The sequence below is a fragment of the Cetorhinus maximus genome, chromosome 15 (assembly GCF_964194155.1).
Source record: "Cetorhinus maximus chromosome 15, sCetMax3.hap1.1, whole genome shotgun sequence".
NCBI lineage: Eukaryota > Metazoa > Chordata > Chondrichthyes > Lamniformes > Cetorhinidae > Cetorhinus > Cetorhinus maximus.
The window spans coordinates 54,076,142-54,090,449 of NC_135893.1; the positions used below are offsets into that span (position 1 = coordinate 54,076,142).

The 14,308-nt window shown below is 43.0% G+C and overlaps 1 protein-coding gene across 1 annotated transcript in view; it reads left to right on the forward strand.

Moving 5' to 3' along the window:
- myo15aa (myosin XVAa) overlaps positions 1 to 14,308 on the forward strand; it is a 169,076-nt gene that overhangs the window by 66,593 nt on the left and 88,175 nt on the right. The window contains 11 exon segments of the mRNA XM_078559219.1: positions 1,041 to 1,216; positions 3,335 to 3,419; positions 5,582 to 5,663; positions 6,262 to 6,392; positions 6,501 to 6,596; positions 7,925 to 8,160; positions 9,050 to 9,228; positions 10,213 to 10,285; positions 11,982 to 12,173; positions 12,647 to 12,759; positions 12,998 to 13,089. Of these exon segments, the coding sequence (XP_078415345.1) occupies positions 1,041 to 1,216; positions 3,335 to 3,419; positions 5,582 to 5,663; positions 6,262 to 6,392; positions 6,501 to 6,596; positions 7,925 to 8,160; positions 9,050 to 9,228; positions 10,213 to 10,285; positions 11,982 to 12,173; positions 12,647 to 12,759; positions 12,998 to 13,089 (1,455 nt within the window).

Consider the following 14,308-nt stretch of genomic DNA (forward strand, 5'->3'; position numbering starts at 1 on the left):
TGAGGTACAGTTTCACACACAATGACTCTCATTGATGTACAGTTTCACATACTGACTCTCACTGATGTACAGTTTCACACACTGACTCACACTGAGGTACAGTTTCACATACTGACTCTCACTGATGTACAGTTTCACACACTGACTCACACTGAGGTACAGTTTCACATACTGACTCTCACTGATGTACAGTTTCACACAATGACTCTCACTGAGGTACAGTTTCACATACTAACTCTCACTGATGTACAGTTTCACACACTGACTCACACTGAGGTATAGTTCCACAGGTACTGACTCTCACTGAGGTACAGTTTCATACACTGACTCTCACTGAGGTACAGTTTCACACACTGACTTTCACTGATGTACAGTTTCACACACTGACTCTCACTGATGTACAGTTTCACACAATGACTCACACTGAGGTATAGTTCCACAGGCACTGACTCTCACTGATGTACAGTTTCACACACTGAATCTCACTGAGCTACAGTTTCACGTACTGACTCACACTGATGTATTGTTTCACCCATTGCCTCTCACTGAGGTTCAGTTCCACAGGCACTAACTCTCGGAAGGTGTTTTCTGAGGTGATTTCATGGGAAGTGATAAACTTCTAGAGCTTTACTTGAGTGGCCATTCTTCTCTTTTAGAATCATAGAATGGTTAAAGCACAGGAGATGGCCATTCAGCTCATTGTGTCTGTGCCAGCTCTCTGCAAGAGCTTCTCACCTAGTCCCACTTGGCTGCCTTTTCCTCATAACCCTGCAAATCTTTTCTCTTCAGATAATGATCCAATTCTTTTTTGGATGCCTTAATTGAATCTACCTCCGTCATACTCTCAGGCAGTGCATTCCCAGATCCTAACCACTTATTGCGTAAAACTGACATAGCTTTAAATAAATATTATCACATACCAAATACTGGACATTGAATATTAAATTAACATTTGTACTGGAGAATGTGGTAAAATTAAGTAAAACTCTACGTCTAACAATATTTGGAAAGTAACAAGCTGGCATCTGCTTTTGTTTCAGCTTTTTCTCAAAGAGAATTTATATCACACACTGGAGATCAAACGGGATGGCCTTCTGCTCATTGCCTCCCTCACCCTGCAGCGATACGCACGTGGGTTCTTTGCAAGGAAACGCTACATAATGCTCCGGAGGACAGTCATTCTGCTGCAGGCTTCTGCCAGAGGTTACCTCACCAGGTAAGGGAAAAATCCAAGGCTATGAGAGTAGGGATTAATCTGGTGTCAGCACCACAGAACTTAACAGCCATAAAGGCAGAAGTTGGAAGATCAGCTTGAAAGAGAAAATTGTTAAGGAAAACCAAACTGCAATATTAATTTATTTTTAAAAAGCTTCTTGAGCGGCCGATATGAGTCCCACATGGCATGTTGCCTTCTGGTGTCAGACTAAAAGACATCTCTCAGAGGGTAAAGAACATTTTGATGGGAGAAGAAGAACAGCCAGAAGTCATGGTCTAGGTGGGAACCAATGAGATAGCAATGAAAAGGGTTGAGGCCTTGCAGTCAGAGTTTCAGGAGCTCAGGAGGAAATTAAAAAGTAGGACCTCAAAGGTAGTCATCTCTGGATTGCTCCCAGCACTATGCACCAGTGAGTATAGAGATAGTAGGATAAAACAGATTAACGCATGGCTGGAGAAATGGTACAGGAGGGAGGACTCCAGCTTCCTGGGAGTTGGGACCTGTTCTGGGGCAGGAGAAACCTGTTCAAAGTGGATGAGTTGCATCTCAACAGAGCTGGGAACAATGTCTTTGCTAGAAAGCTATTTGGACTTTGGGAGGGTTTAAACTAATTTGATGGTGGATTGGCACTTGGATGAAACATGTTAGAGGAGAAAGGAAGTACACGGAGGATTAGAGGGAAATAGTAAATAATAGTCCAGAAATAGCAGGGATCAGAGAGGGGACAAATGTGAGCCCGTCTAAGATGGGTTTGGTATTCATGTACATGAATGCACACAGCATGGCAAATAAGGTTGGTGAGTTGCAGGCACATGTTGTCACATGGGACTATCATATTGTAGCAAAAACAGAGACCTGGTCTAAAGAAGTCCCCTTGGGGACTTAATTATTCTTGAACACCTTGTATTCAGGGAGCAGAGGGAGTGTTGGAGGTGTTGGGGAAGGGGTTGGGGAGGGGTATTGATGAGGTGGGATCTGGAAAGATTTTTATCATCACCTGGCAACCTGCCCCTCCCTGGCCTGGTCCACTTGGTACTGCAATCACATATTCAAGAACAAGCTTTAAAAGGCTGTGCGGCTTCTTTGTTCTGTGCATTCTCATTTGAAATTTGTACCTTATGTATCTCCAGGATTCAACAAGCTTATCCACTGAACAGTTTAACCATACAACTCAATTGCAGGTTTAGTTCCCAATCTGTATGCTTAGCTAGTCTTAGTTTGTCAATGAGGAAGTGTTACAGTCACCTCAACATCTTGGGGACGTTAGTCAAATTACCTGCTTCCCGTTGCTACCAAGGGCTTCCTGTGTGAAAGCACATCTCAGGCCAGGACCAAATGGCCATGGCTTTGATTCCCTCCATGGTGGAATAGCCTATGGACACTTCCTGGTCAGTTCCTGGGAAGTCCCCAACACCCATGGAGCTCCACACCGGCACTCATGGGACTCTACTGCAGCACCCGTGAGAATACTTAACCAAGGACTTGCACCTTCAGTGGGAGTGAAAATTGGTTTAAAAAGATAATAAAGACTAGAGATTATGGAAGTATAAAAATAAGGGTCCAAGAGTCTGTGGCTGCAAACCAGTGATTATGCCAGGATTCTACTCTGCAGCACTGACCCCACAGGAGTTTGCAGGATAAGTGGCAGGGCCTAGTTTGTGTGGGGCTTGCAGGTGGCACTGCAGATTCATTTCCATAACTACCTATCCCTTCACAGCCAGAAATCCAGTGCTTGTCCAGCACGGGTGTGATGGTACCCAGGCTCACCCCCCCTTTTCAGGAATCTGCTTCCCTGGGTAAGTCCTGACCCCCCTCCCCGGGTGGGGCCCATTTGCACCCATCTGGTAGCCCTACCATTCGCTGCCCTCAGCATCCTGGTCTTCAAGTCTAAGGCAGACCACGAGGGAACCACAGAGGTAAGAATCTTGGCATCAAGAGACCGTCTGCACGGGGGCACCAATTTATGTTCATTGTCTAGTGAATGTTCTCGTAATCTGTGGGACCCAGCATAACAAAGTCTTGTCATTTTCTGGAGTTATTAAAAGAGACCAGTGGAAAGGATAGAAGCGGCATCTTCCCTCACTCCTCTTGTATTTTGTTCTTTGTTTCTCATGACAGGAAGAAATTTCAAAAGTTTAAGGAAAGTTTGATCAAAGTACAATCCATCATCCTCATGTTTACGAACCGCAAAAGATTCCTCAGAGTAAGTAAGAACATTGCGTGCACCATTTTACAATATCATCCTGGACTCCATGTCAACCTAATCTGTGTCCATATGGTCCAACTGATCCATGTCTACCTGGCCTACATGGTCCATATCTACCTGGCCTACATGGCCCATGTCTACTTCGCCTACATGTTCCGAGTCTACCTGGCCTACGTGGTCTATGTCTACTTTGGTCTTTGTTTTAGGTTGGTATTAACGAGTACCCATCACTATTTGAAAAAGACATGGAGTACTGACCAACACTTCTTACTCAATCGCCATCTCTAACAATGGGCAAACTAATTTTTCACCTTGTGGGATCTTGGTGTGCACAAAATGGCCACTATGTATGGCTGAATAAGCATAGTTAAACTTCAAAGCAACCCACTCTGGGGTTGAGTCTACTGGAATTTTACAAACTACACAGGGTAAATGCAAAGCCTTTCTCCAGAATTTGACAGACCTCCTGCTGTGGTAACAGTAGGGAATTGGAAATTGGGGGAATCCAGCTGAGATTAATGGCATGTATGTGAAACATTGTTGAATGTTTCTGAGACGTAAGATGGCATTTTACTTTCCTAAAAATATATTTTTCTCTTTTTTAGCTACGAGAACAGAAACGTGAGAGGATTGAGATGGTAACAGACTTCTTTTCATATTATTTTTGGCTTATCTCCCATTACTCCTCATACTTGGGTACAATACCGCACACTGGAGTTTGCTATCACATGCAGGGGTACAGAATTGCATACTGGGATATGATCCCACATACTGGGGGACAGTCCCACATACTGGAGTATGGTATCGCATACTGGGATTGCACTGGGGTATGGTCCCTTATACTGGGATATGGTATCATACACTAGGGTACGTTACACATCTTATGATATTCATGAGTGTTTTGAACGTTACCCTAGCTCTAAAGTGCTAATCTACTTTAATGAATATATCATCAACAATAAACTTTCACAGAATACCCTGTTCATGCACCCTTCATGATCATTCCACTGAGTTTATTCTCCCATTACTCATTTTTCTCCCAAAATATTTTGCCTTGCACTTCTCCACATTAAACTTCTTCTGCATCTGTTTGCCTATCTCAGTAACCAACTAACCTTAACTCTCAAATTAACTCAACCTTAACCCCTAACCCTAACCCATTAACCTCAGAGAAGAGAAGATTGAGAGCAGAATTGATCAAGGTGTTCAAAATTATGAGGGGTTCAGACAGAGTAGATAGGGAGAAACTGTTCCCATTAGTGGAAAGGTCAAGAATTGGAGGTCACAGGTTTAAAGTGATCAGCAAGAGAGCCAACAGTGACTTGAGATGTTTTTACGCAGCGAGTGGTTAGGATCTGGAATGCACTGCCTGAGAGGCAGATTGAAAAGGGAATTGGATAAGCAGATGAAGAGAGAAAATTTGCAGAGTACCACTAAAGGGCAGGGGAGTGAGACTAGCTGAGTTGCTCTTGCAAGGAGTCAGCACTGACATAACAGGCCTAATGGCCTCCTTCTGTGCTTTAACCATTCTGTGACTTTGTAACCCTAACCCTAATTCATTAACTCTCACTCTAATCCTAAACCTAACCCACTAACTCTCATCCTAACCTTAACCCATTAACCCTAATCCGTCAACCTAACTCATTAATCCTCACTCTAATCCAATAACCCTTATCCTAACCCTAAAACTTTCTCTCTATCATTCAGATTTCTATCCAGGCTGCTACTTTTCTTCTTGTCCAATATGCTTGAATTTTAGTGACATTTATTATATGAAATGTCTGCAAGCCTTCTGATAATCCATAGGCTCTACACCTACTGTGTTCCCTTTATCTCTGGAACAGTCAAAAAAATTCTATTAGAAACATAAGAATGTAGGAATTGCTAACTAGAAAAAGACCATAGTCATTGAGTCTGAAAGAAACCCCAAATAATGGAGAGCTTTTGGGACCATAGGTTCAAAGGCATCTGTTTCTCCAAAGCACACTACACTCGCCACATGTCATGTCTCAAATTACTCATATACTGTGTTTCAGAGTGTTGTTAAATATTTTTGTATCCCTGTTGATTAATTGCTGTATCCACATTGGGACTCCAGCTGTATTTGGAAAGTTGTTCTGCTGAAAATGTAACTATAAAACAATGATCTTTTCAATCAGGAACAAACGATGAGGGAAGTGGTGAATGTTGCTCACCTGGACATTCCTGCTGAGTTGGCTTCCTTACTCCAAGCTGCAGCGGGTATGCTTTTCAGCTGATTAATCTGTGATTTTCTACCTCGGTTTTTCTCTCTCTCTCTCTTTTCCTTACCTGTGTTTTTCTCTGTGTTTTTCACTCTCTTTCTGTATCTCTGCCTTTGTCATGGAAATATTACACCAGTAAATAATTCAGTTGTGCACTTGACAGTGGTGTAAAGACTACAGACAAAATAATCCAGGAGCACTATCTGGAAATCATGCAGTTCCATGAAATCACACCTTAATTGTCACAAAAGCTGCAATGTTGTGCCTCTTAACACTAAAACATGAGAAACCTTGAACCCTCCACACCAGTGAAATTATCTGGGGAAAGGATTCTCGCTATGTGTCTGCTGCAGTGACAATATAAGTGACATCTTTGTAAATTTACTGGCAATCCCAGTACAGAAAACACACAGATAAAATCTGCCTGCTGGTTTATTGCTGCTAACCAATGCTTTTCCTTAGTGCTTTGCTTTCTCTAAGTTGTGGTATTTGTTTTTTATCACCTAGAATCCATGAAATACAGCCCCCATTTTCTCACCAAGCAAAGTATGTTGAAAATACTGAAAAACCTGTTGATGTTATTTGTTTTCTTGCAGCTCTTGAAGAAAACCACAGTGATTGTATTATCAAGATTGAAACTCCAAAAGTGCAATCAGAGGAACAGCTAGTAATGGCTCTTGATATCAACAACTACCCTTTCTCCAGATTTGTATGGGTTCACTTCAAGGTAAACTTGCAAGGGATCCTGTGCTGGTTATACAGCACATAAATGATTTGGAGGAGGGAACAGTGGGCGTTCCCTATATTGTTATCATTGATGCCTTATTTTGTGCAGAAACACTTATTCGGTATGTTGACCACTCCACTGGATGAAGCACTGATCCAATCAGAAGAAGATTTGAGAGAAGAAGCTGTTATGGTCTTCAAGCTGGTAAGGTTCATAGGACTGACCATTAGCAAACTATGTGATGTAACCGCGATACACTGGCTGCAGCCCAGAGTGTTATTGAGTGGCCTACTCCCAGGCCCCTACTTATGCAGCTTTGAAGCAACTGCCTGGGGTGAGTTTCTTCCCAATTCTTCTTGCCCGTTATGAGCTGACCCACAAATGGCTGCAGTGGAAATTCAGCAATGTGGGGAAGTGCAGGCACTTACTGAGGACTTCTCTCCTGTTCCATTCTCAGTTGTATTTGTATGGGCTCACAACATATACGACGCAAAACCCTTGATTAGAGTTTAGTCTGAACTCACTCTAGGCATCATTCAAGGATTTATGCGCAGCACAGAAAGGGTTTAAAAATTATAGCTCTTTTAAGTGGGATCAGTCTGGGAGGATTCCATCCCATTTCCACTCCAAAGCTCAAAATTGCCTCATTTCAGTATTAATTGATATGAAGTTGACAGTCTTGCGGAGAGAGCTGATGAAGATAGCTTAAGTGGAAATGTGAACTTCGGAATGGTGCAGTAGAAGCATACTCCCCAAATTTGGGAGAGAGTTAAGGTAAATTATTTGGACAAAATAGTCTATGAACCACATGATGCGTGGATGTTTGATGCTGACACATAGTCTCTAGTAGTAAATGTTCCACCTTTCGAAATCTCACCCTAGAACACACAAGGAACAGATTCAAAGGTTGAGGTAAAGCACATTAGCAGAGCTCCACTCAGTCGTCAGGTGTAGTACTGAGCAATAAAAGTCCCAGATTTAATCCCTGCTCTGATGATGTGATCTCTGCAGAATGGTGATTGCTGTGTTTTAATTGGCTTGGTGTTCCTGGATGAAAGAGAAGGGTCATTGCTCACTTTGATTGCTAACCTTCACACTTGTTGGAAGGTGTGTGCATGTGTGTGTAGAAACCAACATTTCCAGTTTGAATTTCTGTGTGCCTGCACCTGTGAGTATTTATGTGAATGCACATGTTTGTGTGCATGTGCACTCGAGTGCATGTGTGTATATGTATGCATGCATGTGTGTGTGTATTTTTGTGTGTGTGTGGATTGTGTTTGTGTGTATGAATGACAGGTGAGGACAAGATCAGATTCCCATATTCAAATAATCTTCTGAACCCACTGACTGGGCTCACGCATGGTTTAGGGATCAGAGGGCAATGGTGTTCATTGAACTATAGCCCAGAGGAAGGAGAGGAGGAACTGAGGGGAGCAGAGGGAACTCCCAGTGAGTGAGATGCCACACAGTATCTGCTCTTTGCATTTCCATTTCTTGTCCACTACAAGAAGCTGACAATGTTCCTCTTGCAGATAATGAGATTCATGGGCGATCCCCAACTAAATGGAGCTCAAGAAATCCTCTTTGGTGATTACATAGTCCAGATCGGGCTAGCTAGCCCTAGTCTGCGAGATGAAATCCTTGCTCAACTAGCCAATCAGGTGTGGAGAAATACCAATGATAAGAATGCAGAAAGAGGCTGGCTCTTATTGGCTTCCTGCCTCAGTTGTTTTGCTCCCTCTTCCAAGATGGACAAGTACCTGCTGAAGTGAGTATTACATGAAGAGGCAGGGAGGGCAGTGGGGGAGTGGTGATAGTGGGGTATGGGCTGCGAACACAGGGCCAGAGGATATTGCGTGATATCTGTACCATAATCCTGTCATATTTTGGATTTTTTGTTCAGCCTTTTCTTTGTCTTTTTAAATGCATTGTTTAAAATTTGTAGTTTTATACCAGATATTTTACTTGGATTCAGCATCAAGAATGATTCTAGTAGAACAGACTCCGCAGCCCTCATTACCTGGAGTGAGTCTGCATCTGACTGCTATCCAGGTCACAAAATAGCAGGAGTCATTCCAGCTCTCTGTAGTGTACCAAGTGATTTTTCTATGTATTCAGTGTGAAGGTGGAGGCACACCACTAGGCTGGGGTTCAGGAAGTTTATTTAACATTAGACAGGTAAAGAAATAGCACTTGGTTCAAGCAGTGGTTGGGTAGGGAGGAAAATCACCTACAGGCCAGCCTCCCCGCCCCCAACTTTCACCAATCCACCTCTTCCACCAGCACTTCCTTCCCACTCCCACCCTCACCCACAATGGCCCAAAGCCCTCACTCCCTCCTTCACATCCCCTCACCCTTCCTCTGCTGACCAACCTGACGCGCCCCCCCCCCCCCCCCCCCCAACCTCATTGACCCTCTCCCATGCTGACTCCCACACCCACCAATACCTGAGTAACCTGAACAACATCTGCAGGAGCTGGAGACTGTGTGTGCAGCCTGACACCTCATCTTGGGTACATTATAATCAGGCAAGCTCAGGAATCACCCTCAGGCGCAGTTGGTTTAGATATGGGGGAAGCTGAAAGATTAAATGGAGGTATTAAAAATGAACCATGCCCTTCCCTCATTCTCCTCCTTTCTCTGCCTCTGCCCAACAGGTTTGTGTCGGATCATGCTTACAATGGGTTTAAGTCTGTGTGTCAGCACAAGCTCATGCAGGCAATGCAAAAGGCCAGGTACGGTCCTGAGGGAGCCAGAAGCTTCCCACCATGTCTTCTGGAGTGGACAGGCAACAAGAGGAAAGGCAACATTGCTTTAGAGGTCTCCTGCTTGGATGGTGAGCACAGATTCTCCCAATCATACAGGCTCACTTCATATTGTCTAGCGCTACTTACACAGGAATTAAATAACAGAGTTTAATTGGGATTGAACTTGTTTGGGGAAAGCAAATTTGCAAATCCAACCCTCTGAGGTTAGACCCCCCCAGCTCAGGAGGTAATTTGTTCCCCACCACTTCCTTCTCCCTCGCACAATCTCTCTGATTACAAAGTCAGAATCCCTGATCAACATGTGAGCTGGGGAGAATGATACAGCATCAGCAACAGCTCAATATCAGCAGCGTTGTAGAATGTTCCAGCAGAGTAATAGGCCATTCTGCCCATCATGTCTGTGCTAGTGCTTTTCTCCATTGAGCTACCCAGTTTAATCACAATCTCCCCCTCACAACCCGAATAATAGAATAGTACATGCAGTCTAACACCACTCTCCCCCTCACTCACTGTACATTTTAATATCCCACCCCATTTACTAACACTCTCCTGCACACTCCCCGTACCTTCTAATATACCATTCAGTCTAATCGAATTCTTCTCTCATTCCCCATACCCTTTAATTTCCCACTCAATATAATCCACCCCACCCCTTCCTCACTCCTCAGGCTATCAAATATTCTTCATAAACATAGCAGAGAATTAGTTATTTGAATCATCCTTTGTTCACTGAATTCTTTCTAGAAGCATTGAATAAATATTTCCCTCTTTAGTCAGGCATTTCCCAGACACTCCATGGACAACTGGCACTGTCAAATCTTAACCATCCTTGTTTAAAAAAGTTTTCTAATAACTTCTCTCTTAATTCTTTTGGCGATGATCTTCAATTGAGTAAAGTTTAGTTACTGATGCATTGACCAGTGCAAACACTTTGTTCCATTTATCTTGTCAAAACCCCTCATCACTCTGAACTGCTAACTGATCTAAACAAAATATATAATTTATAACAAAAATGACAGCAAAGTAACCAACTCTCTTTAAATTGTTTGCAGATGTGAGCTTCCTGTGCCCAGTGAATTCCTGGACCACAGGAGAGGAACTGGGACAAGACATTCTGCGACACAGGTAACATCAGAAGAAGGGAGAGTTAGCGTGGTTTCAGGGCAGATCTTGATGGTGAAATTTTGCTGATGTAGGACTTTATATTCTGTAATGGTATCTAAAATATCCCACCTCCACAATGGGCATGCCGCTAATCACAAGCATGTCGGAACATGCTTAGTGAATAAATGAGCCACATCCAAAATTTCAGATGCTGCTGTAAATATCCAGGTCTATAGATACACACACATAAAAACACATACAGAGAAACATACATTCAAACACAAAAACACACACAAATACACACACACGTGCACAATACATACAACACACAGAAATACGTGCACATAGACAGATATAGCTACACGCGTAGATGCTGTCATGAATACATGTACACAAACACATTAAGTGGAATTTTATGGCCTCATTGTGGCACAGACAAGCACGTACACACCAAGCACACGCACATGCACTGTCACGACCGGTTGCCGGGCAAGGTCCCCCAATTTGTTAATTTCCTGAACAGGACCCCAATTTTGTTATGCTCCCGGGTGAGGAGGAATGAGCTGGCTCCCCTTCTTTATTCAACCCCCTCAGTTGGTCACAACAAGGTTAATTTAAAAGGGATCCCTTCCCCAGTGGATACCTTTTCCCAGTCCAAATGTGTTTTTTTTTAGAAGGAGCCAATTTAACCAGGTTTTCTTGAGTCAAAGAAAGAGTAAGCTTTTCAATTACTAAAACCCAAGGAAAATAATAAAAATGCAGCACACACACACACACACACACACACAGATCAGAAATGAGAAGTTAAGGCCAGAATTTTCCAGCCCGTCATGCTGGCGGGATCCTCTAGTCCCATCGATGTGAATGGAGACTTCAACGGCATGCTGCCCTGCTGCAGTGGGGGGTGTTGGAAAATTCCGGCTTAAGAGTCTAAATAAAAGTTTTTTAAAATATACAAATCAGTCTTTGGCTTGTCCATGAGGTGCAGATAACAATACGTTGCAGCCTTTAAGTTAGGTAATCCAGGTAGAGCTGACTTTGGCAGTCTCGCAGTTAGTTTGGAGACACTTGGTTCTGCAGGGTGTCCTGTTTCCTTTAGATTGTGGCTTCTGCTGAGCTTTGTCTCCAACAATAGAGAGAGAGAGGGATTCTTTGCCTGCAGGCTGCAGGGGGGGTGACTGACTTGTTCCTCTGCTTGCTGACACACACAGTCACATACCAGCACACCAGCTTTTTAACTGATTTTTCTCTGTGTATTCTGGAAGGGAAAAAACTGACTCGCACCCAGAGTCCATGTTCTTTTCATCTCAGACAATTTATGCATTCTGGAATATAAATCAATGAGAGATGGGTTTCGGATATCTGCTGAGATGTGCAAACCAGTCTTTTGTCTCCGCAACCACAGGAGATTAAAGTTCAGTCTTTTGCATCTTTCCTATCTCCCTCTGAAGAGCCTTTGTTTGAAGAAGGCCATGACACCTTTCAGGTTCGACAATCCATGTCATCTCAGGACCAGTCGGTCAAGTATAATCTACATAGAAATTTTCCAGAAAGTGGTCACTTTACATTATCAGCCATCTTTTGCTCAGTGTCTTGACTTGTATATCTTTTTTAAAAAAATACAGGTCTTCCTTATCAGGTTCAAATTGCCTGTAGGTAATTGGTGTTGTTAGTCCGCTGTCGTAACAGCAAGTAATAGTGCTAAGTGTTATTCTAGGGGTGTGACAGAAGGCTGGCGAGGCTGGTCAGTGGCCAGGAAGAGTAAAGGCGAATGGGCCGAGCTTGGAGGCCATGACTATGCAATGGACCTCGTATCTGACCTGGAACTCGTGACAGATTTCCCAAGGCAGAAATCCTACTTCATCATTTCCTCTGAGGAAAAGGCAAGAAGCCAGAAGAACAGAAATGTGTAGGTATTCCATGGTCAAGGTGTTGAGCGCTGTGTTTGTCTCCGGGTTGTGGATGAGATTTAGTCTCCCTGATGCTTGGATTCACCTGCAGGGGAGCTCTACTCCTGGTAACAAGTCGACACTTTTTCTGTCCATTCATTTTAATGGCAACAGAATTGGGAACTTTGAAACTTCAGCGGACTGACTCTCTGTGCTGAGTTCTATGATCTGTCTTTGGGTCACTAACCAGGCAGTATCAGGGCTGATATCACAATGTGTCAATGGTTTAAGCAGTGCGCACAGAGAGGGCAGACGGGCTGTAAAGGAAATCAGGAGACTTGCAGAGTCGCCCCAAATGATTCCAGAGCTCTTTATTATCATGAGATTCCCAAAGATTCCGCACCCCCTGGGGAGCCAGGCTACCCGATTGCCAGCTGGAGCTGGGTAATACTGCCAGATGCCTCATTAGTAACTTGTCTTTGTTCCCGAGCAGTGTCTTTGGCCATGGTTTCGACTCAGATGATGATATTCCCTCCCCTCCCGTCACACAGGCCCCCATCTTTATGCCAAACTCAGCCGGACGCCTTTCAGGATCGGTTAGACGAGGTGAGATTGTTTTCTGTGAGTTATTTGATTGAGAGTTACTGAAGTTTTAGAGATGCTACCTCCTCAAAACTGAAACTGAAGCATTGACAATTTTCAGAAGTTTCATGGACAAAAGTTTGAGCTCTTTCTTGTTCAATTCTTGTTTCTGGTGATTCTTGCTTGAGGCAATTCCTGCTCCTGACTATTATTATTCTTGTGATTCTTTTTTGATTTTTTTTTGTCTTTGTGTTTTTGGTAGATTCCAATGCCTTCAATGAACACCGCTCTCAAAAAGGACTCGATCATTATCTTGATAGCCTGTTTGATCCTGTTTTATCGTATGAAAATGGGGTACGGTACTTCAGGCATGTTCTAAAAGGAAATATGTCCGTGAGATAAGACGAATCCTTCCGAAAGGCAGTGCTGCATTGTTGAGAATTCAAGGATAAGTAAGAAAAAAGGTTCCAGAACTCAGGGTACTGCTAAGGTGGGAGTGTTAGAGAAAATTAAGAAGCCTCAAAAGATTAAAGATTAGAAAGAATTTTATCCTGAAGATTAGTGGTCGAATGGAATGGACTCAGAGCAAAGTTAAGTAAGTTACACTTGTTAAAAAAGAGCTGAATGAATATGTGATGAAAATAGGGCCAAGAGTTAGAGGGGTAAGTACCTACCAAGTGTTGTGAGGAGCACAGAACCATGAAGGCTTACAGCACAAAGAGCCCCCACGACCGTACACTGTCTCCACCTGTGACCTCAATGTTAACATTTTGGGGGTAGGGACATATCTTTCCACTCGTGTGACCTATTACTGGAGTTTCTGTGGATCTTCAGCTGATTTACAGCTAAACCTATGCTAAAGAATTTGATTATGGTGGGGGAAGGGTGTGTAGGGAAATTACTGGACTCTATTATTATTATTAAGGAGGTTATAACAGGCCACATGGAAAATCTCATTGCAATCAAGCAGAGTCAACATGGTTTTGGGAAAGGGAAATCATGTTTGACTAATTTATTGGAGTTGTTGGAAGAAATAACAAACAACATGGATAAAGGGGAACCTGTGGATGTGCTGTACTTAGATTTCCAGAAGGCACCTGACAAGGTGCCACATCAAAGATTACTACACAAAATAAGGGCACGTGGTGTAGGGAGTATTTTATTACCATAGATAGAGGATTGGTTAGCTAACAGGAAATCAAAAGTAGTGATAAATGGGTCATTTTTGGGTTGGCAAGATGTAACAAGTGGAATGCCACAGGAATCAGTGCTGAGACCTCAATGATTTACAATTTATATCAATGACTTGGATGAAAGGACCGAATGTTTTGTTGCTAAATTTACTGATGACAAAGATAGCTAGGAAAGTAAGTTGTGAAGCGAACTTAAGGAGTATGTGAAGGATTTATATCCTTTCTTAAATAAGGAGACTGAAACTATACACAGCACTCTAGCTGTGGCCTCACCAACATCCTGTATGACTGCAGCAAAACATCCCTCCTTTTATATTTCATTCCCCTTGCAATAAATGATAGGTTAAATGAGTGGCAAAAATATGGCAGACAGAATATAA